The sequence below is a fragment of the Aphelocoma coerulescens genome, chromosome 10, assembly GCF_041296385.1.
Source record: "Aphelocoma coerulescens isolate FSJ_1873_10779 chromosome 10, UR_Acoe_1.0, whole genome shotgun sequence".
Taxonomy (NCBI): domain Eukaryota; kingdom Metazoa; phylum Chordata; class Aves; order Passeriformes; family Corvidae; genus Aphelocoma; species Aphelocoma coerulescens.
Window position 1 is genome coordinate 17,262,188 of NC_091024.1, and position 21,698 is coordinate 17,283,885.

The 21,698-nt window shown below is 38.0% G+C and overlaps 1 protein-coding gene across 13 annotated transcripts in view; it reads right to left on the reverse strand.

The window, feature by feature from the left end:
* HERC1 (HECT and RLD domain containing E3 ubiquitin protein ligase family member 1) overlaps window positions 1–21,698 on the reverse strand; it is a 101,840-nt gene that overhangs the window by 43,451 nt on the left and 36,691 nt on the right. For 10 of the 13 annotated variants that reach the window (XM_069026134.1, XM_069026136.1, XM_069026133.1 and 7 more), the window contains exons 6-25: window positions 21,586–21,682; window positions 19,878–20,021; window positions 19,184–19,311; window positions 18,189–18,333; window positions 17,923–18,094; window positions 16,697–16,831; window positions 15,756–15,921; window positions 15,079–15,204; window positions 14,056–14,277; window positions 12,711–12,863; window positions 12,400–12,532; window positions 11,693–11,884; window positions 10,982–11,203; window positions 9,925–10,098; window positions 8,574–8,688; window positions 8,359–8,479; window positions 6,826–6,997; window positions 4,546–4,852; window positions 3,122–3,245; window positions 2,807–2,858 (exon numbers count right to left, since the gene is read on the reverse strand). In XM_069026134.1, the coding sequence (XP_068882235.1) occupies window positions 2,807–2,858; window positions 3,122–3,245; window positions 4,546–4,852; window positions 6,826–6,997; window positions 8,359–8,479; window positions 8,574–8,688; window positions 9,925–10,098; window positions 10,982–11,203; window positions 11,693–11,884; window positions 12,400–12,532; window positions 12,711–12,863; window positions 14,056–14,277; window positions 15,079–15,204; window positions 15,756–15,921; window positions 16,697–16,831; window positions 17,923–18,094; window positions 18,189–18,333; window positions 19,184–19,311; window positions 19,878–20,021; window positions 21,586–21,682 (3,100 nt within the window). The remainder of the gene's footprint in view (window positions 1–2,806; window positions 2,859–3,121; window positions 3,246–4,545; window positions 4,853–6,825; window positions 6,998–8,358; window positions 8,480–8,573; window positions 8,689–9,924; window positions 10,099–10,981; window positions 11,204–11,692; window positions 11,885–12,399; window positions 12,533–12,710; window positions 12,864–14,055; window positions 14,278–15,078; window positions 15,205–15,755; window positions 15,922–16,696; window positions 16,832–17,922; window positions 18,095–18,188; window positions 18,334–19,183; window positions 19,312–19,877; window positions 20,022–21,585; window positions 21,683–21,698) is intronic. The other 3 variants (XM_069026145.1, XM_069026137.1, XM_069026143.1) reach the window with 2 other exon arrangements.

Below are 21,698 nucleotides of genomic sequence, written 5' to 3' on the forward strand. Positions count from 1 at the left end.
GCTCAACTGGCCAAAAAGGAGTAAATACACTACACCACGCAAGAATCAGAAGACAAAAGCAGACATTTGAAACAGAAGGTAACATATGCATAAAATCTCTGCCTCATATTATTCTGACTTAAAACAATCAGTCTCAATCAATACAATACACCAGCACAGGGTACATGGAAAAAATATTTACTCTTGTTCTGAATTAGTATAGCCTAGATAACAGTCTTTCTAAATTCTCTTCAAAGAAAAAAGAAATAATCCCCTTTAGCACTGCTGTACACATTCATGTGTGTATTCTTGGATGTTCAAGTCCCTTCCTTAAGCACGATCTGTCAGTTTTCAAAGGCAGAATTCATTACTGCAGGTACACTAAAATATTTCAATTCCATTTGGATTTCATTTAAGTTGCTGCTTTTTTTGGAGTAGCCCAGTTGTGTTAGCAAGGCAGAACAGTACACAGAAGCACACTGAAATTCACTGAGTTAAGATGTACGTGATGAAAGGCCAAGAGTGGAGGACTCTCACTGATCTGTAGCTATGTTTGTGACTGCACTGCTGTGCTTTCCTTACTGCTATGTACCTAACATGGTGTACAGCATCCCACAGGCACTGTACACAACAGGTACAACACGTGGAGGCATACTCTCTGGATCTGGAAAACTGAAAAAATTAATCTAAGCAACAGAAAAAAACAAAGGGCTTAAATACAAGCAGAAAACAACAATGTGCTGCTCATCATCCCTTACTGCAAAATTAATCAAAAAGACTTTTTCTGTAGGGATGGAAGGAAAAGTTTACTAATTCAGAAATAACTGAGTAATAGCAAGGAACAAGATACTCAAAGAATCCTCGGGCTGAAGTAGGAATAGCCCAGCTCTCTTTCTGATTAGACAGAATAAATTAAAAAGGCAATTAGAATAAACATTGAACTGAGTAGCTAAACATTAAGTAAAAAGAGAATGCTTTTCCTTCTATAGCCATCTGCAAGACCATAGGAACTCATAGCATTATCCCCTTTATTAGTCACAGCACACCACAAGAATAAAGATAAAACTGAAGGGGATTCACCAAACATCCACAGCTGGCACTGCACTGTGCTGGCCATGTGACAAGGGGTGGACAATCCAAAAAAGGTGCAAGTTACACCCTCACCAAACACTGGGACATGCTTCAGTTCTAAGAGATAACTAGGATTCACAAAACAGACATGTCACAAGAGACAAAAGACCATAAAAAGCACTGAGCTGAACAGCTCATCCATTTATCACACAAATATTTAAAGATCTTTTCCTGACCTTGACAGGCGTATAAGGAATGTTTCCCTGTAGGTACACCCTGCATTCATCAACTCTGGTATTGGTTATCAACTAAATCTGGCATATATATCATCCAGCACAAGCAAACAAGCTTGCATTGCTGTGTGCTGACTAGCTCCCAAGGAAGTCTCCCAGTACCAAAACAGAGGCATCTGTACATGTTGCCACAGCGTTCAGTTTGCAAATGAGCTATTTGAACTTTTTAGGTTCTGGACAGATTCACTGTATTTATCCGTTTCTCCTGAGTGTTACAAACCTGGTACAGAATCTTCTTGCTGTAATAAAAGTTGATGAAGTCTACTCTTGCACTGTTCCTCACTTCCTGAGGCTCATGGCCAAAGCAATATCGGCCTAAGCAACAGCCCAGGAACCACATTCATGAGACACTGCACCTGAGATCTAATCCAAGATCATTTCCTAGGTTACTTTTAGGACACAGAGGATATCAAGTACAGAGTTCTGTGTCAGATTAATGGCAAAGCTAAAAATGCTGACTTCAAAGAATGTCCGGCAGATCAGGGGGTGGACAGAGGCCTTCTGATAGATCTTCTAACACTGAGAATGCCATGATACCTCTGCTGTCACAGTAACAGCAGCCCTAGTGCATTCCTTTACTTGTTCAACTGTTTCAATTGATTATACATGGACAAGGCATTTCTTTCCACATTAAATATTGAAATCTAATGGGTCCTGCCACTGATAGCATCCTTTACAATTCCAAAAGACTTTAGAAGGCATGAAAACCTGGAGTACTCTGCTTAATGATGAAGCCTTTTAAACTAGAACTCTTGCCTTACCAAAAATATCAAGGCTTCTGTTACTGAGGCATAATTCAACCTAATTCCTGTTTGCATATTCCCATGGTTTTTACAGATACAGCAGACCTGAGTCATGATTCTCAGAGAGATTCTGCATCATCCAGAGGGAAGTGGGACTTTCTGGTCCCTCCACCACCTTCCATTAAGGAGCTCACTGCGATTCCCCAGAATGAGGCAGCAACAAAGAGCAATAGAAAATGTGGTTGCTTGGTTCTGGAGGTGTGGTGGTATTCAAGGGATGCAAAGTAAAGCAGTGTTTTCTGAATATAAGTTTTCCAGATACAAGCACATTTTATGGTAAAAGTTCGTTGTAAGCACAAGAACAGAACATTCCATATGAACTTCTCTCCCAATCTTTTATTCCTGAAGTCACATGAGCAAAAACAGAATGAATGTTTCTGATTCACTTAACAGAAAAACTCACTTGTTTCAAAAGAGCATTACAATTCTAGAAACTAGAATGAAGAGTTGTAACCAAGGAAATACTATAACCAAGCCACAAAGCAACAGAACTTCACACAACACACAGTAGGTAACAATTATTTTAAATGCTATTTTTAAATGCTCAGCTTTAACACCTGTTATGTAACTGTAAACTGTATGCAACTGCAAACACAGCTTAACTTAAGAAACATTAACATTTATTAGGTTAGTATTCACTAGGTAAACAATAGAACTTACCCCTCTTTCTGTGTGATGCTGCCAAATCCAAATCAACATTTCGTCTTCCACTCTAGATTAAAAGATTAATAAAAGCCTCATTTTCTCAGGTGATCATATGTGGTGCATAATACTACTTAAATTTCATCCCTCACCCATAAAAGTGAGACAGTTAACAGAGCTATAATTATTTCAAATTATTTTTACCATTAGTGCTTTCTCTTAACAATAATGAATTACTGTACCGAAACAGAGTGCTAAACAAGTATTTCAGATGTACTTCGCATCTAAATATTCTATTGACAATCCCTAAATACGTCATGCTGGTTTACTTACCAGTGAATAACCTTCCTCATCTGATTCTGGCTGAGACAAATCAGATTCGCTTCTTGACTTCATCAGTCTGTAGCTTGAGTTTGCATGGATTGAGCGACTTTCTGCTGTAAGACTTTCACTCCTGCTTCAGGTGCACACACACACAGGAAAAAAAATACTGATATTACACAAAGGTAAGAGTTGATAGCCAAATTTAGCAAGGTACCACAGTTTTATTTGGGAGCAGACTATCACAGAACATCACAGGACCACATTAAAGAGGAAAAGAGTGGTCTGATGGCTTCATTTATGCTTATACAGGGTATTAGTAAACTTTGTTACTTCTTAACAGCCTTACTGGTCAACTGAACAAATGGCAACCTCAAATGAATGATTGCTATAGAGCCTTGTTAAGTATTACACAGAGTAAACAGAAACACTCTGAGCTGAGAGGACAAGAAACAGAGACAGAGTAAGTGGGTGAAAAAGCACTGAACTTATTAAAAACCCACCCATAAAATGAATCCTAAAGCTGGTATGCTGGAGATGAAAGCCACTTTGACAATGACAGAGGCAGCCACCCATGCTTTAGGGACTAGATTTCCAAAAAGAGGCAAAAAGAATAAAAGGGTACTGAATGGATGTAATCTTCCTCTCTAATATCTTAATATCTTCCCCATCAGTATCTTTATTTAAAATATCAAAATGGGTTGTGTACACTGTACAAGCTTAAGTAGACTCAGACTAGCGGCATCACAATTCCTGTGTTATATTCTACTTTAAACTCAAAGATCTCTAGAATAAAAGTTTAGGGAGGTCAAGTTTAGAATAAATCTGTTTTACCAATAATATCCCAGGTTATGAAAATTAAAATGCATTATGCAGTACTTATAGTATTTAAATTAAACACTTCTCCCATTCAATTCTACCTTTTTTTTTATCCTACACCTAGCAACAAGTCTTACCCATGGCTCTGTTAGGAATATTTATAAAAAGCCATCATGAACAACACTTTTGTCATAGTAGGCTTTGAAACTTTCATTTTAAACGTATACAATTTTTTTTAACAGTACTATATAGGACACTGGTACAGTTCAAAAAACCACACATATGGTGAAAAAAAAATCCAAACACAAATTACAGGAAAAATGAGTAATTTTTCCAAGTACCTCATGCTGTCTGTACACCTGATGATCTGAACTACTTACACTCCTAAGCCCAACTTTGAAACTTAAATAGGGTCCACACAGAATTAAAACTCTTCAGGTTTAGTTAGCATGGCCAAGGAAAATTAAGAAAAATCACTATTCTCAACAGAAGCATAACACTGCTCTCAGCAGAAATTTTCTTCTAAAAAAACTGCAAGAATCCTCAGAGGAAAACTGGGGTGATTTAATCAATTCTAAAGGGAGCAGTTAACATTCTATAGAGTCAGCAAAGCCCACCTTGTCATGAGCCCGATCCCCTCCGGAGCAACACAGGGAGGCTGCTGGAGCTGCCCATCCTCCCTTCTCTTCTGGAGCTCCTCAATGACAGGGCTCACTCCCAAGATCAACAAGGCACATCTGTGGATCACAGAGTTGCAGGCAGCAGTGTACACATCCTGCCCTTCTGTCAGATCAGTGCTGATCCTTCGTTCCTGCTGGGACTGAGGAGGTGGATCATCAAGTCTAGTCCCCGTCCCTGTGCTCATCCTATCTCGATCCCGACTGCGAGCTACTTCACGGGCTGATAGGAAACATTGAAATATTTCTGTAACATGCAACACAAAAAGAAAGTCTTAACTTCTAGACAAAGCTACAGAGAATAAAATACTCATCTACATCTTGGGCCAAAAACTGCCCCACTATAAAGAACAACTAATATTTTTCTAACAGTAAAAGAATACTATAATAATACAGTGCCATAAAAGAAGTCATGCAAACAAGTTAAATGAGCATTTACACAACGTTAATTTTAAAATGAAGGACAATGCACTTTGACAGAACACCAAACACTCTTCCAGTGTCTTACTGCAACTCAACTCCTCTTTGGATAGCATCAAAGAGAAAGAGATTATTTCATGTTTGCCTTTTAGCAGATGCATATAAAATAATGCTTCTGTAAATCTATATTCCAGACACCAGTATATCTCCAATTTGATACTGGAACAGTTTCAGGTTTTTATTAGCTTTGGGCAGTATAACGAACATCCTATCAAAATTCTTAGCCTTCACTTTACTTAATTCTGCTGTAGTCTAAAGGGCCAGATTCTTCTAAAGAGTATGTGAGAGACCTTCTCATCTATGTCTGAAGAACTAAAGCTCTCTTAATTTAATCATTTTAATTTTAAAGATTCAGTTCCCCTTTGGGAAGGCAAAGGTAAAACTAAATACTTCCTTCACTGATATGAATAGAACTCCACATGTCAGGTTCAGCATCCCTTAGGAACACAAGTAAAAGAGTCATCATCTTCCTACTTATCTGTGCATGTAACACTACTGTCTGTCTGGATCTTTCTGGGTACATTTCCTTTATTGTACCCAGAAACCCTGACCAGGTGGAATTTGAGAACTCTGAGCATTTGCCCAGAATAACTGCAAATCAAGCAGCAAAACACACTGCATGTACTGAGCAGGTGACATGTAAATCTTCCAGAACCACAAATCATCTCATGAATGTGAACTTCAGCTCCACTGCACACTTTCAAGAAAGCCCACTGCGCTATCCATGTAATGACAAAACCTATAAAACTAAAGGGGTAACATACATTTTGGTCAGTAAGGTCCCAAACAGAAATGTGGGAGTCCTAATGGGAAACTGTCAGCAAAACAGGTGATGACAGCAGACGCTGAAAAAGATAAACATTCTAACAGTATCCAGAGGAACAATATTTGGAAAAGAAAAAAAAATTGTGCAGCTATGGAAAATATTTCAAGACAGCCAATTTAACTTTTTAAGCTATGTGCATTCTACAGAAATTTTCCACGGCTAACACAAATGCTGTCTTGGAGAACACTCAACTCATAACAGAGGAAAACCAACCTTGTGTGACTGTCTGTTGCTTTACTGAAACTGCAAAGATGAAGGATTAACTACCTTATCAAGCTGGACTTCAAGCCCCAATCAGTGTAACAGTTTGTGAAATTCACCTCTTTCAAGCTATCTTCTGAAGAATTAAACAAGATGTTCAGAAAGCCCAGGAGGAAATATGGCAAATAGTGTTAAAAATACCAAACTCTGACTAAAACCTCCACATTTTTAAGAGCAGAGATATTCTAAGGCAGCAGTGAATTCCAGCACAATCAGTCCACTATTATCAACAGTTTTGTTTCTAAACTTCAAAAGAGCATTACCCTTCAAAGCTTACTACATAAAATAACAACACATACGAACACAGCCAAAATTCTATATATAAATACTGTGGTGAAAACTCAGAGATCTAATGACAAGAACTTTAGAGAAAACAAGATGAAACCAATTAGTCTTGTAGACAGTGCATACGGAGTGTTGGTATATGTCAGATGCCCTGAATTGCAGTGAACTTGCTTAGTATTCACATTCCTTTGTATCTAAAACCTGTCCTGAAGCAATAAAAAGCACTACACCATTGTATAAACCTCTCAAAATGTTTATGCAGGCAAATCTTTCATAATCTTTTAAATAATTTCTCTATTTTACCTCAGAGAGAAAAAGACGCTGTCCTGCCAAAGGACATGGCATTACTGACACACACAAGTACTTACTACCAGCTGTCATAACTTCATGTTCTCTTTCCTCCTCTTCATCTTCTTGTTCTGGGTGTCCTTCCTCCCTGTCGCGTTCTGCCTGCTCCTCCATTTCTGCTTCTTCATCAATTGTACGGGTAAAAGAATGTTCTTGAGTATCCACATCAGCAGATTCTTCGTTATCTGGCATCTTGATTTAAAAAAAATACACACATGAAGTGAAATTAATTCTCACCAAAATTAAAGATAAAAGTACAATGACACAGGTATTGAATAAGAGGTTATTTTCTATCAAAAAAACCTTTTGATATTGTGTGAAATAGACAACAGAGACAGTTGTTTACATTCAAGGTTTTAAATAATTAGGTTGGAAAATTTAATTTTCCTTTTGTAATCATGACTCAGATTATTTGCAGAAAAATGTCTCCTTGTAATGCTTTACTTAGACACTACAGTCAAACTTTGACACTTCAGCACCAAAGTCTTTAGAAACTGTAAGCCTGCGTATATTGTGCAAAAGCAAACCAGGTACATTTTCCCAATGCTATTAAAACTGAAGCAACAAGTCTACTGCATGTATCAGATTTGCTGTATTGCATATTAAAGTTTGAGGATTTGTGGAAATAACAGAATTTACTGCACGCACACCCAATGCTTTCAGAAGTGCTGAGTCTCTTGCAGCTATGTTAGACCCCCTACCCTAAGAAAGGAAGTGGGCAAGACATGCACATCCTTGTAACATTACTCAAAAGTAGGAGACACACCTACACTATTTTAAAGAGCACCACTAGTGCTTTACAATACAGCTAAAAAGCCTCTTAATCCTGATGTTACATGAAAATTTTGTTGACTAAAAATATCTTGCTTATAGATTGTAAAACACAATTAAAAATCCTATCAGAGAAATCTGCTTTAAGGACTACTTTGTATCGCCAAGGAGGCCCCAACCCTGTAATTTTCTGAATACTTCCATCATCAGTGCTGACCTGGCTTAATAAAGTGATTCAGAAGTTGCCAGTTTTCAGGCCCAGTGCTCTCATATCAAACATTCATATAGGGCTGACAAGGACAAGTCACCTTAAAGTAATGCTAGAACTAAGAAGATAATGTGGCCATGGAAGAAGAAAGAAGGGGTAGGCAAGGAAGGGGAAGAGAGAGGTTCAGAGATTAGAGGCCCAGATAATGCAGCTGGATTCAGGAATGGCTAGCCAGACAAAGATGTGGCCTGCTCAGCACAGCTGAGCCATCTCCAGCTAAGCTGTAGGGCTTCTATGGCCCAGCATTCTAGAGATGGGAACAGGGAAAACAAGGCTCAAGGCTGTGCTTGAGTCAAATGATGCCAACCAATCATTTGCTTTAATTGATTTAATATCACATGCTTCAGACTAATGGACTCCTAATTATACCCTGCCCATTTTCATTTGAAAACTCATGAAGGTTTTCCAACAGGATAGAAGAAAATACTGGCAATATATATGAAACTAACATTATGTAATACTTTCGTAATAGCCAGTAAAGCCAGAAGAACTGAAACAAGATGTACAGCCTTACCCATCTGTCTCTGGAGGATGATCTGGTCTGAATAAGCTCCATGTTCTTGCAGGCAAGCAAGCGACTCCGAACTTTATACACACAGCGGTAAACTTCTGCCAAGGCCTTGCCAGGCTGGTACCTACAGAAAAATCACATCCAAGCCAGAAAGAATCAACTAAACTTCCTTTCAGAAAGTCAAGCTGAACTTTTAAAAGCAGCTTTAAGTTACTTGCCTGCTCTCACCACAAGCTTGACTAAGTAAACTTGTATGTTTCAGAAGAGCTGCAAGGACAAATCTGGACACAGTGTCTAGGAGTGATTCATTACTTAAAGTTGCAGTATCCCAATCTGAAAATAGAAAGGATTCATCAAAACTGGCTACTGTTCCCAAAAACCAAAAAAATTTGTTTTTTCAATATTGTATTCAATATCTTGATCCATTTAAATCCCTTTTTTTTTAAGGAACTGACTTTTTAATTTCAAAATAACTTTTCCCCACTTTCCCACTTTAAATAGAAAAGTTATGAAAATAATATAGCTCTACTAAAAAATAACTGAACTTCCAAACAAACCCTCACAAAGCACCATAATTTTCCACGGGGAATAAAAAATTACTGTCCCCTTTCTTTACAAATATGCTTATAATATTTTTTTCCGTTAAACATTATCTGTAAATCCTTGTAAACTGCTGTAGAAATGACAAAGCTTACCTGGCCATACGTAAGTCTAGTCTAACACACCTGCTCCTCAGCAAGTTCCATGACTTTGCATGTGATGCTATGCTAACGTGACCATACAACTTTCAGTCAGCTGAACAGAGCAGACCCACATCAGCTTCTAAGCAACCCAGTTCCATAGCCTAAATTATACATATTAGCCCATTCAACTCAGATTTTGCAAACAGATAACCAGCACTTTTTTTACTGGAATTCCCACTTCTGTGGAATTCTGTAACAGATTTCCCTGTGTTGCTCTCAACAGGCACACAATACCATTTGCTCTTTTCTTTATCTGGCTCAGCTTGGCCAGAGCTACAGAAAATTACCTCCAGATACAGCAGTTACAGTACAACTACAATGCTCAGTGGATCTCATTAAAAGGAACCTGGAAAGCTTGAGCAGGAAACCCAGATTTTAGGCAATAAGCATGAAGAACTATTACTACTGTAAGACCAGCCTCCCGGAGACTTGAAAAACAAAAGATGACTTACCCCTTCATTCCATTCCTAACATATTTTGTAAGTTACTTTGCCTTTCCCCATCTCCTCCCCTTTAAGTTTTCTTTTTAATTGCAAGTTTCACCCTGCTCTACTCAGAAAATAGAAAAAACAACTGAGTAAGCAAACAAGAGTTTCTTCTTCCTAGTTCAGAGGGAAAAACAACACTGAGCTACATGTTTGCCAAGCACTGAAATCACTGTCAAAAGTTAACAGTAAAAGCAAAAGAAAGATCATGGAACATAATAAATTGTTTATTGTGTTGTAGAATTAAAAACTGTTGCCAAAGAAAATGCAGGATTGTGCTAAGAGTGCAGTTGAAGCATTTAACTTGCTTTCAACATACACAGGTATCTTCAACACCTTACCTTTACTGACAGCATAGTCCTGCATACTGATCCAGAGGCTCCTTGCTGGCTCTTTTGTACAACCCAAGGCTAAATCAACATAGACTGTGATCTCTGGTCTCAGCTTATAATCAAAGGGCTTCTGTTCCTCATTTCCAGACAGGGCCACTTCTAACAAGGAGCTCATGCATTTGTCTAAGAGAAGGGAAATACCAAAGAAATTAAACTCTGCAAATTTTGAGGATTACACACATCTAACAGCATTTAAACCAGCTTTCACTTTCCTCTTATTAAAAAAAAAAAAACAAAAACCACCATGTCATTGTCCTTCCACAAATTTATCTTACATAAGGAAGTGACTTAAAATACAATCTACATAAAACCTATGGAGATTTAGATGCATTATCCAACTCTTCTTCAATAGCATAAATCTGTATCATTAATTCTACCTGAACTGCACAGCTATACATTTGCAACTACTGCCTGCACCCATTTCAAAACACTCTGTCTTGTAAATAAGTCTTGAAGCAACCTACTCAGAACCAGAGGGAGGAGGAGATGTGAACTAAGAGGAACAGGGCGCAAAGAAGCAAAAGCAAGTGCCCCATTCAGATAGGAAGGGATGACTGGAACACCATTGCTGAGTCATTAACAATTCTGGTAGATCATAAAGACTGAAGTTTGCTATTAATAGCATTGTTTCTAATTAATAAAATATTCATTTTGCAAGTAAAATAAAATATAAGAGATTTTCCAATAATAATTATGAAAAATTGAGTCCCTGGAGTCTCTGTTAAATGCTGAACATCTAAGATTAAAACATTTCCACTTAACTCTGTGAAGTCCGTAGTCTTTCACTGAGAAACTGGGATTTTTTTCTCCTGTATGCATTTCCAAGACCCTTTATAAACTACATCATATACTTAAATACCATTTTGGAACTTTTTGTATTACTACACAAATAGAATGCTGAAAGACAAATCGTAAGTACAGAGACTTATTTAAACATCATCAGAAACTGCACACCTGAACACAAATATTTACAACAACCATTAGCCACTTGCACTGAAGAACTCACCTAAATGAGGAATATCCATCTCCACTCCATCGCTGAACAGCGGGGTTTTGAGCCAGTAGGCCGTGTCCTGCTCCTCGGGGGACACTGGAGGGCCCTGCAGCATCCCCCCCAGGCAGCGCCCAATGAGCAGGGCCACCGTCCTCTCCAGGTCCACCAGCCACACCCATGACTGGGCAGGCTGCGGCAGGGGCACGCCCGCTGGGTCGATTAGCTCAGGGCCACCTGTAAGTATTCACGGCCAGGTTAGTCACCGATGCCCAGGTGCTACAAATTCCAAAACTGATGGCAGATCTTGCTAATATTTCCCAGTTAATAGAAGATTGGCCTCTCAATCAGCAATCTTTCAACTGAAGAAACAGCAGCTAGGACACAGATCGCTAAACATTGGAACTACAGCAGCAGCAGAGGCCACCACCATTCATGGCACAGCTGTTCATGAAGTAAAGGCTCTTTTAAACTCTGCCCAAGAACTTGCTTTGTCTAATACACACTTCTTTGTATTCTGATAAACTATACAACTGGAAATTGCACTCAATTCGAGCAGAAAAAATATTTCAAAGGGATATTAATACATTAAGGAAATTGAAAAGGAGATGTAGCAAGACACATAGTTTAAAAAAATAGACAGCCTAAAAGGGAAAGCTAAATTACACTACAAAAGGTGCCACTGTTTATTTTTCAGATTAAAAACATGTTTGTTATTACACTTACCATGAAGAGGCCACTGTAATTCCTGATCTTCCAAAAGGGCTGCAGCAGGCAAGAGTTTGTTGAGACGATCTAAAGGTGGGAGCAGATCGAGCAGGTAACTCAGCAAAGGCCGAGCTACTGACACTGGCAGCAGCAACAGTGAGTTGACAATCTGAGAGAGCATACTGCCAGCAGCTGATACATAAATCACATCTGCAGAGAAAAAAACCAAACCTGAATTAGTTACAGTTACGGAATTATGTAAGCACAATTTAACAAGTCAAATAATTGCACCTCAGCTATCTCAGAATGTCTTAAATAATAAAGGTTGAATTGTAGGTTTGTTTATTAATCTCTTATGTTAGTTACACACTTTTCAGTAATCACAATTGTACTTTTTAAAAGAGAAATCTAGAACTAATGAAACTGAAACAATAATGCACATTCTGTATTCTGTTCACATTCACATTCTGGAGAGAAGGTGAATAAAAAGGAGAATTCACATTCTCCAACCTGTACTTTCCTGCACACAAGATGTCCTATCAAAAACATGAACCAGATGCCATTCCTGGGTAGACACTTCATCTCCTCCTTTGGAGGGAGATTTGGGAATGCCTACTTTATGCAGATATCGGAAAACTAAGGGACCTTTTCATTCAAATCTAAGCAAAGGAAACGTGCCCCAAGCTGATAGAGCCATCATCACTGATTTCTCCATGGACATTTACCTCTCAGTTTTTCCCCAACACTACCATTCCAAGAGCTTTCCTTAAGAAGCGTTGCAGAACGGGAATAGATATCTGTAGCATGAGGCAATAAAAGCTGAAGGTGTTTGTGAAGTAGTGCCACACTGCTGGAATTCTAGAAGGAAACAAACATAAGAATAATTCTGTAAATATATATAAGGGGGTCACTATTTAAGATCACTTTAGCTTTCAAATACTCAGAAGATTTTCAAAAGGAAACTTACAACGCTCTGGTGCTTACCAAGACCGAATTATTTTTTTCTCTTCTAAACGGTAAAAATAAGGACACGCACCTCAGTAACACTGTTGATGTGGCAATAAGCCAGCAATTGTTTCTGCAGGGAACATAAAAGCTCATGCAGATGAGCAGGTTGGCTGTTTTCTGATGATGATGTACCTAGTAAAAATTTATCACTGTTTTTTTCCAGTTCTCCAAAGGCTTGGTCCTATTAAGACAAAAGGGGGGAAAAGATAACAATTAACTCCGCTTCAAGTGCTATAATACTTAGCTATCATCTAAAAAGAAGCATTTTTATCTTTACTATGTGCACGTGTAATTACTGGAGTAATTGGATAATGTCAAGTGGATCATGGGATAATCAAACTCGAAACTACAATTGTTTATAATGTCACAGGAGTGACTGTGGTAGCTGTCAGGTGAACATTCCTTAAAATGTTTCTTTCACATGCAGCAATGCTTTTTTATTCACCTCCCCAAGGATAACTAGATTAAAAAACTCCCTTCCTAACCTAGCCCCCAAAGCACAGTGTGTTAAAATAAGTAATATTTCCTTAGGATCTATTGTGGGCTGATGCAGAAGATGTCACACACTAGAATCCTTCCCTGCATTATCTAGGGTGGTAATACAAGCACAACAGAGATGGCTACTTGACTTCCTTCGGAATCCATTGGAAAAACAGAGCTAGTTTCAAGCAGCCAATTCAAAGCAGACAATTCTACCTCCCTGACTGGGGGAGGTCTAGAGAGAAGAACAAAACACTGCCACCCTGCCCTGAGGAGCTCCACACATATGTCAGTGAAGTCCAAACCTCTGATTTCTTCTGGCTGTTGTATTTAACTGGCTGGTTGAATAAAAAGCTGAGTCAGTGATTTGCTCTCATGCTCCCCTACACTTTCTAAGAACACCAATCTGGCTGACACATTGTGTTTAATAAGGCAGCTGACCTGCACTTGCTGCTCTACTACAAGGTAGTTACCCTAGTGAAGTTAATTAAACAGATTTATCTGGTGTCTGCTTATTGTTCCCTGGTGGCTGAGATTATACTGACAAACACCACATACAATCAATTTACTTCTTGTGTTACATTTTATCTCCCAAAAAATCTGAAGCCAAAGCAAGAGCAATAAAATAATCTGAGACCAGCTACATTTACATAAGGCACCTTAAACAATAAATACCACAACAGCAATATTAAAACCTATTATTAGTAGCAATATTAATACTGTTAAGAGATGATTTAACTGACTTTAGTCCACTTAAAGACAAATACATGTGGCACTGCTACTTTGAATAAATAAAATGAGCATCATTTTCTTAAGATGGGGGGAGTTACCCTTCAAACTGTCAAAAATTGATTTAATTTTAAAAAATAAATTAATATAAAGCCTATACATACTGTATAAAATCCCAAGTTTCTTAGAAGAGTCTTCATTAATATTTCAGCTAGATGAGTATCTGGATGACTGCTCTGGACAGCATATGCTTGATCAGAGAGGTTTCCATAGCTGATACACAATGAGGAAGTTTCTGTGGTATCAGATGGGGAGCTATAGCCAAGCAGGGAAGCTACATGGGTGTGATCCTGCAAGCTTGTCAGAATGATGTCCAACTGCATTCTCTGAAGAAAAATGTTTAGACACAAAAATCACTCTTTGTTAATAAAGATAAAATAATGAGCTAAGAAGAAAAAACTATCGGGCATATAGTTACCCAATAAAAATATTCTAATGGGACACAGAAATAAGCTGGAGGGCTTTACCAAAATACTCCAGGTTTTCCTGAAGAACTGTACTATTAGAGAATGGAAAAATATACTGAATTAGAGTGACCATTACTAGTAAAAATCTGAGACTAAGAGAGACAGAAACTACATTGTCCATATGGTGGGCAATGAGGTTAAGACACTGAACCAAACACCTTCTCCAATCTGTCCTGGTTATCTGATTATTTGGGAAGACAGGTGGGGGACATAGGATTTTTCTACACTGTCCATAGGAGAAAGGTACAAAAAAGAACCTTGCAGTCATCTTTGCAAAGTAGGGTGAACTCCATGTAGGGAAAGCATTATACAAGTATTCATCCCAGAAAACAGCTGATTTTCTGTTACCAAGGCTTGTTAAATCAATCCAGTATTCAAAAAAAGCTAATCTTTAAACTAATCTGGGTACAGTACCACAGGAATTCCTAAGTTCTCTGTAGCTGACCTTCACTTGAGAAAACAAACAGTGCTCCCTGCCTCACTCCATTCTGGTTTAGTCAGGCTACCCTACAGATTTTGTTACACGGGGTTTGCACTGCATCTCCCCAGAAATGTGCTTGCACTCAGCAAATGAGGCTCACCTCATAGCTCAAGATGTTCTCACAGAAAAACCCAAAGCAAACCACAACTGCTCTCCGGCACATTTTTAGTTGACCTTACCTGTCCTTTTGATAAGCTTTCCCATCTATCAGGACCTTGGGGTAGCAGAGAATGTAGCAATTCCATTCTCTCTCGCAATGGAGGAAGTAGCATAGTTGCCCCAACTGATAGAGTCTCAATTACAACCTATAATTGGAGCAGCAGAAAATACTTCTTCAGTGGAGAAGGAGGAATAATCAACTCACCTGTATCCTTAAAAAATACACAGTACATCACAAATGATATATCCCAAATATCTGCTCAATTTCATTTAATATCAGAATTCTACCACGCAATAGCACACTGATCTTTTATGCTGTGATGCAAACGCGTGCGGTACGCTGAAGGAGTGAAACAAGACCAACAGAAGTTGCTATTTCCTGTAAGAGTGCATCTTAAGAGAATTACTCAACCAAGTTAGTTACTCAATCCACAACAATAACATTTTAGGTTCATTATTACAAGGAAGAATAATTTAAAAGTTACAAAATAAAGCAGTTTTTTGAAATTCTTATGCAAACATTCTCCTCTGCTTTCAGATCATAAAACAGTGATGGTGACTACATTTTTTAACTTTAATGAGTAAAACTGGCAAGTCAGAATCGTTCAGAAAATCAGATAAATATCTAACTACAGTCAGAAAAAAAAGGGAAGACAGTAGTACAATTTTCATATGTAAACAACAAGGCATTACTTACTTCCTGAATTTCATCAGGGACAGAAGAGTCCATCAGTCTGAACAAGAGATTTCGAAGAGGACCAGCCTGCCGGCCAAGAATGCTGGTGGCTACACCTCCAGCCAGTGCAAGTGCAAGGTGATTAGAAAGCAGCTTCAAACACAATTTAAGAAAATTGTGATGTTCCCTGTAAAAGAAATACATACTTGTTAACCTCTCCTATTATTAGCATTACTCCCTTCCACTTATTTGTGCACTAAGCTTTTAACTCTCCCTTGATTTTTCATACCAGAAAGGCAAGTAAATTCCAACTGGGAGTTTAAGGAAACTCCTCTGAGAAACTTACTGCCAATCTGCTTAAAAGAAAAAAACCTGAAACTTGAATAGAGAAGTGTATTTGTGGACAATGGTTGCAACAAACATTCACTTTAGATTAGTAGTCCCATGAATTATGAGACAAAACCATCCCAAAATACAGAAATAAACAATAATATTATACACAGAGGGGAAAAAAACCCCAACTTTTAAGAAGTAATAAATGTAATCTTCTCTCAGAAGATTTAGGAGTACAACAATCGGGTTAAAAACAAAGAGTCTGGATATTCATTTCTAGTCCTCTTAAAAAGAATTTGAGACACTGGTTACAGGAGTAAGAACTGAACTCAGAAATACTAAATACATTTCAACTACAAAGAAAAACGTGTTTCAAAGGAAAGCCCTGAAGTAAAGCATGTAATTCATTGCATAATGAAAATACATTTCAGACTAAAGATCCTGCTACATTTGAGACACTGTAAAGCTCCTGTTATACACAGGCACTACAGTAATTCAAAACAAATGGCACCTGAGTGAGCAGGTTTTTATGTTTGTTAAAGAACAGACTAACCAGGACTAAGCCATTCACCACTGCTGGAAAGAGAAAACAAATATAAAAATCTGTAACATGCATATGCTGGACGTACCTTGATGAAGGAAAAGGAAGAGGAGGAATTTCACTGTTAATTTTGTCACAGTAGTGCTCGAGAAAAGAACGAAGATGTGAAAAGGTACTTTCTTCAAGGTCGACACAATAGGGTCTGTGCCATGCCACAACTTGCCTGGAATCAAACATCAAAGTAAATTACCTTCTGGAAAATGCTTTAACTGCTTTAATAAATTAACAGTTCAACCAGGTTGAATACACACTGAAACTAAACCAGTTTCTTTCTTAGAGCAAACTAGCACAACTATGGCAGACCAACTTCCTGACCCACGAAAGTATTCTCTACTCTTTTTTCTGTAAAACTCTTTACAATCAAATGCTTCACATTTATGGAGAAAAACACCTCAATGCCATAAACCTGAAGACATATGCATTTAATCTGATTCATGCAAAAGCTGACCAGTACTCACAAAGCTGGTTTTAATATAAATGCCAGATTAGAGACTTTGATAAAATGCAGGGAGAACTCAAAAGGGGAACTACCACTTGGTCCTATCTGAGTCTCACTATTCCCTTAGTTGATAGCTCCCTTGAAAACAGGGCATTTGAAATTCTTCTTGAATTATCCTCCGAATACTAAGTTTGTCTGTTCCTTTTGTTAATCCATACATAAGTTTACCAGTTTACTTCAATCACTTCAATCACTAGCATCTTTGGTGTAAAAGTATTATTTGAGTTACTGTATATTAATAACCAAACTATTTATTTAGGTACTTATTTTTACTTTAACACGTAACTATACAGAAATTTTTTAAGATCTCAAAATGCACCTCAGTAATTTGTCTGAACTTCCCCCTTTCCCAAAGTCTCCTGATTAGTGTACTCCTTACTACACTAAAAGAAACTTCCCAAGCCGTAAAAAAAAATCCCCTCAGAAGCAAAAAATAAAAAATACTGAGTTGTTTGACCTTCCCACTAACTTTTTAGTAAACAGAGGTAGGTTTTGTCTAACTGCACGAAAGAAACACCTCTTTCCTATACAAAGAAATATCAACATCTTTGGTGCTGATACATTTTCAATTGTAACATGCAACAATTAGAGAAGATGAAGGAGGAAAGAGGAGAGGAAGAAGACTTTCCAGACCAAACATTACAACAAGAATGCTTGACACACATGACGTGGGAACACCTTCAGGAAATAAATGTATCCCAAAGTAGACTTGTATAAAAGAATAAAATTACATCTGTCCCAAATGTCATTGTTACCTGTCCCTTGGAAGAGCTGTCCAGGCAAGGCTATGGGATGTTCCTGCTGAAATCTGTTGAATTGCAACTCCATCTAAACCACTTACTTTCTTCGGTTTAGTAATGGGGCCAGTAGAGTTTCCCTGACCACACTGTCCCATTGAATTGTTACCCCAAGCATAAACTTCATTATCTAGTAACATAAATAAAGCAGAAAACAAAAGCTGAGATACAACTGCTTTTGATCAAGAGGAGGATTATGTATTTTTACACCTTATTCTCTTTACCATGAGAAAGTGCCAAACAGTGACTGTCCCCAATGGAAATGTCAACTATTCTGGTAGCAGCCAGCTCTTCAATGAGCTTGGGTCTGAGAGCAGTTGCCTCTGAAGAGCCACAGCCAAGGCAGGCCCCGCAGCCCCACGCATAAACCTGGAGCAAACCAACCACAAAACAGACACAGGTCAGACTTGTGTTACTGGTGAGCACAACAAACAACATCCCAGCAAACCACCTGCACAATAACTGCAATTACACTTTCAACACAACTTGCACAGGACTTTCCTGACTGGAACACACATCTCATACAGTGGGCATTCCTTCCCCCAGCCACTGAGGTGACTGGCCACAGAGCACAGCACGGGGGAGGCTGCTGCAGGAAAACAAACTGCTACAGTGAATGTTAACATTCCAAATCTGCACTTGGAAAATGCACTGTCTTTGAGTCACAGAGCTGAGGGTGGGGAGCCCAGGTGGGTTACACACATGGAAATGCTTACTGGATTACATGCATCCGTCATGCCAGGAAGGGCCCCCCTTTACCACCTCAACATTTACCTCCAACATCTCCTGAGATTTTTCAGATTAGAAATAAAAGTTGTAGTTAATGCCTATATTCTAATATACACATATATTTTAAAAACCTATTAAACCACCTAATCACCTGAGTGGGTTACTGTATTAAAAATTACAAGGATTTCACTGCTGTTTGCTTCTTGAATCCAATTTGATTTTACACTGGTTACATTTATTAACCTAAAAATACTATGTTTTCTGTGCCTAAGCAAGAATCTTGAAAAGTGTGTTTTAGATGACTCTTAGCACATTTTGAATTACTCTTGTGCATTTGGTACTTCAATCTCTAATCAAGGACTTCACTTCTACTTAAGTACTAGTTAAACATTGACCCAACAGTCAAAATAATAAATATTGAGATAATGTGAACCCACACCACCTTCTTCACCAGCTCTTGTAATTTGAGTGAAAACTTGGTTTTGCCTACCTGCCCTGTTGATGTCAAGGCAAGTGAAGACTGGCTTCCAGCACAAACTTTTCGAATAAACATTCCTTGCAAGGCTTCTATAACTTTAGGTTTATATACTCTATTTGTATCTCCATGGCCAAGTTTGCCTGCAAAAGGAGGAAAGACAAATGGAAGGTATTTTCAATGGATAGACAATAATTAAAAGTACCCCAAAAGAATTCTTTTTGGATTACCAAGAATGTCAGAGTGGATTTTTAAAATTAAAACATACTACATATTTTATAAAACTTATTCTCTTTCAATTACAGTAATTAATTGCAGACTTGAAGAAATATATATTTATTATGGACTATTTTAGAATTTAAATACTAATACCAGGCAGTTTAAATGTAATAGTTTGTAGGATGCAAATAGCTACTGTCATATCATGAGTGAGCTTATTTGAAAGTCATCAGCACATTTTTTCCAGAATTGTTCATCCATTCACTGACCTTTCTGTGCTGTGAAACCCCTCCCCTGCTGAAAATCCTTTTTTAAACCCCATAATCTTGCAGGTGAATTTCAAATATTGTATTTAGATTTTATAAAAATCCTTTCCTTGAACAGCTACCAAATAAGTAATAAAAATCACAACCAAACTGCAAGGAGTACTAAAACTATGAGGCAGATGGAATAAGACAAAAATTACTACCAAAATATTAGTTTTACCTACCATTGTCTCCTCCTCCAAACGACCACACTGTTCTCCCATCTTTAGACAGAGCTATTGTGTGTGAACTGCCACAGGAAACCTCTCCTACATTGCTAATATCTTTTACTAAAGTTGGAATGTTGCGGCTGTTGCTGTCACCATGACCTAAGGAAAAAAGAAAAAAGTATTTTCTTTTTGGGAAGATTTAAGTTCTATTTCTGTTTTGCAATCTTAAGATTTTGCAAATTTCATGTGTATTGCAGTCATCACAAATGATGATTTCTGCCCACTTTTTGGAAAGATTCATAGTAAGGTTTGGAAGACATCTGTGGTAAACATTTAATCTTTATGACATAATCCAGAGCACCTGTTCGTATCTCACTGCCTCTGAAACTTATGATTATTTTCTACCTAGCTGAAAAGAAATAAGAAGAGCTGCTAGTACAACTGCCTTTAATACCAGCTGATTAGGTAGATAGACTTCCCAATACCGGGCAGCAGGTATCCTGCACAGCATGAGGAAGCTACAGTAAGGGCACTTTGTCACTCCTGTCAATACTGCACAGACAGGACAGATCAGCCCCTCAGCTGCCTTTAGACAGCCACAGCTCTAATGGGTCCTTTCTGCAGAAACCAAATACATTACAGCTATTACCTACTTTATAAAAAGTTTCATTTCTACTAAACTACAGAAATTTTGTGGATATGGAAGAAAAATAGAGAAGAGAGGAAAATTAATACCACTAGTATCCATAACTATTAAATATGAACAACTCCCTATAACCTAATGAAATGTTACTTTTTAGCTGTGTGCTGGAACATTGGACACTCCAAGACCCCCCAAAAAACATCCAAACTCCATATTAATCTAAAACTCAAGGAGAACGTTTCCACAATTCCCACCAAAATTCCAGTTCAACCTCCAACACAGAGTTCTTTTCTTAACAACAGGGATAACACTCAGAACTTCTACTGATGCCCTTGAAAGCTGTAACTGTTAAACACTGTTTTCATCTTCCACCCCTGCCCCTTGCCTGCTTTCACCCCTCTATACTTGGTGACTATGACACTCAAAGAAGAGAAAACAGAAAGGAACTAAAGCCCAACTTGAAACAATTTTCTATGCAAAACCTCCTGGTTCAACTGAATCTGCTTGAGAAGGGTGGTTTTATACCAGGCATAGCATAGCAGCTGTACAGCAAAGATGATGAAACAAACAAGTGAACTTGAAGCATACAGTATACAGGGTTTCTTGCTTTGGTTAAAACTAACTTTTTACATGTGTTACAGTAAAAAGACACTAAGCCATTACGGCAACTTAACATCAAGTATCCTTATCAGAATCAGACTCTTGATATTATTAGCTAGTTACTGCTGACCATTCAAAGAATCATTCTACCATCACACTAGATGAGGTTTATCTAGAATTCCAGTTTATTTAAAATGTCTACTGTTTACATTCCAGCGGCATTAGCAAACACATAGTCTTAGGAATGAATAAAAGCAGCTTGCCTTGAAATGAGAAATCTTAAAAAAAAACAACTTTGTAAAATTAACTGCATTAAAAACTTTTAAGAGTCTTCTGCACTGGTCACCTGTATGCACACACCTGAGTACATGTATATGGGTACACAGAGGGGACAGTTAGAGGACAAAGCAAGTAGATGTATAAAATCATTACTAGACACAGGAACTTTTCCAAAAGCATCTCAAGAAATTTTCAAATTACCTAATCTTCCAAAGTCTCCTTCTCCCCATGTGTACAGCTCTCCATCTTCTGTAACAGCAGCACTGTGTCTGTAGCCCGCTGACACACACACTACCACCTACATTACATGCAAA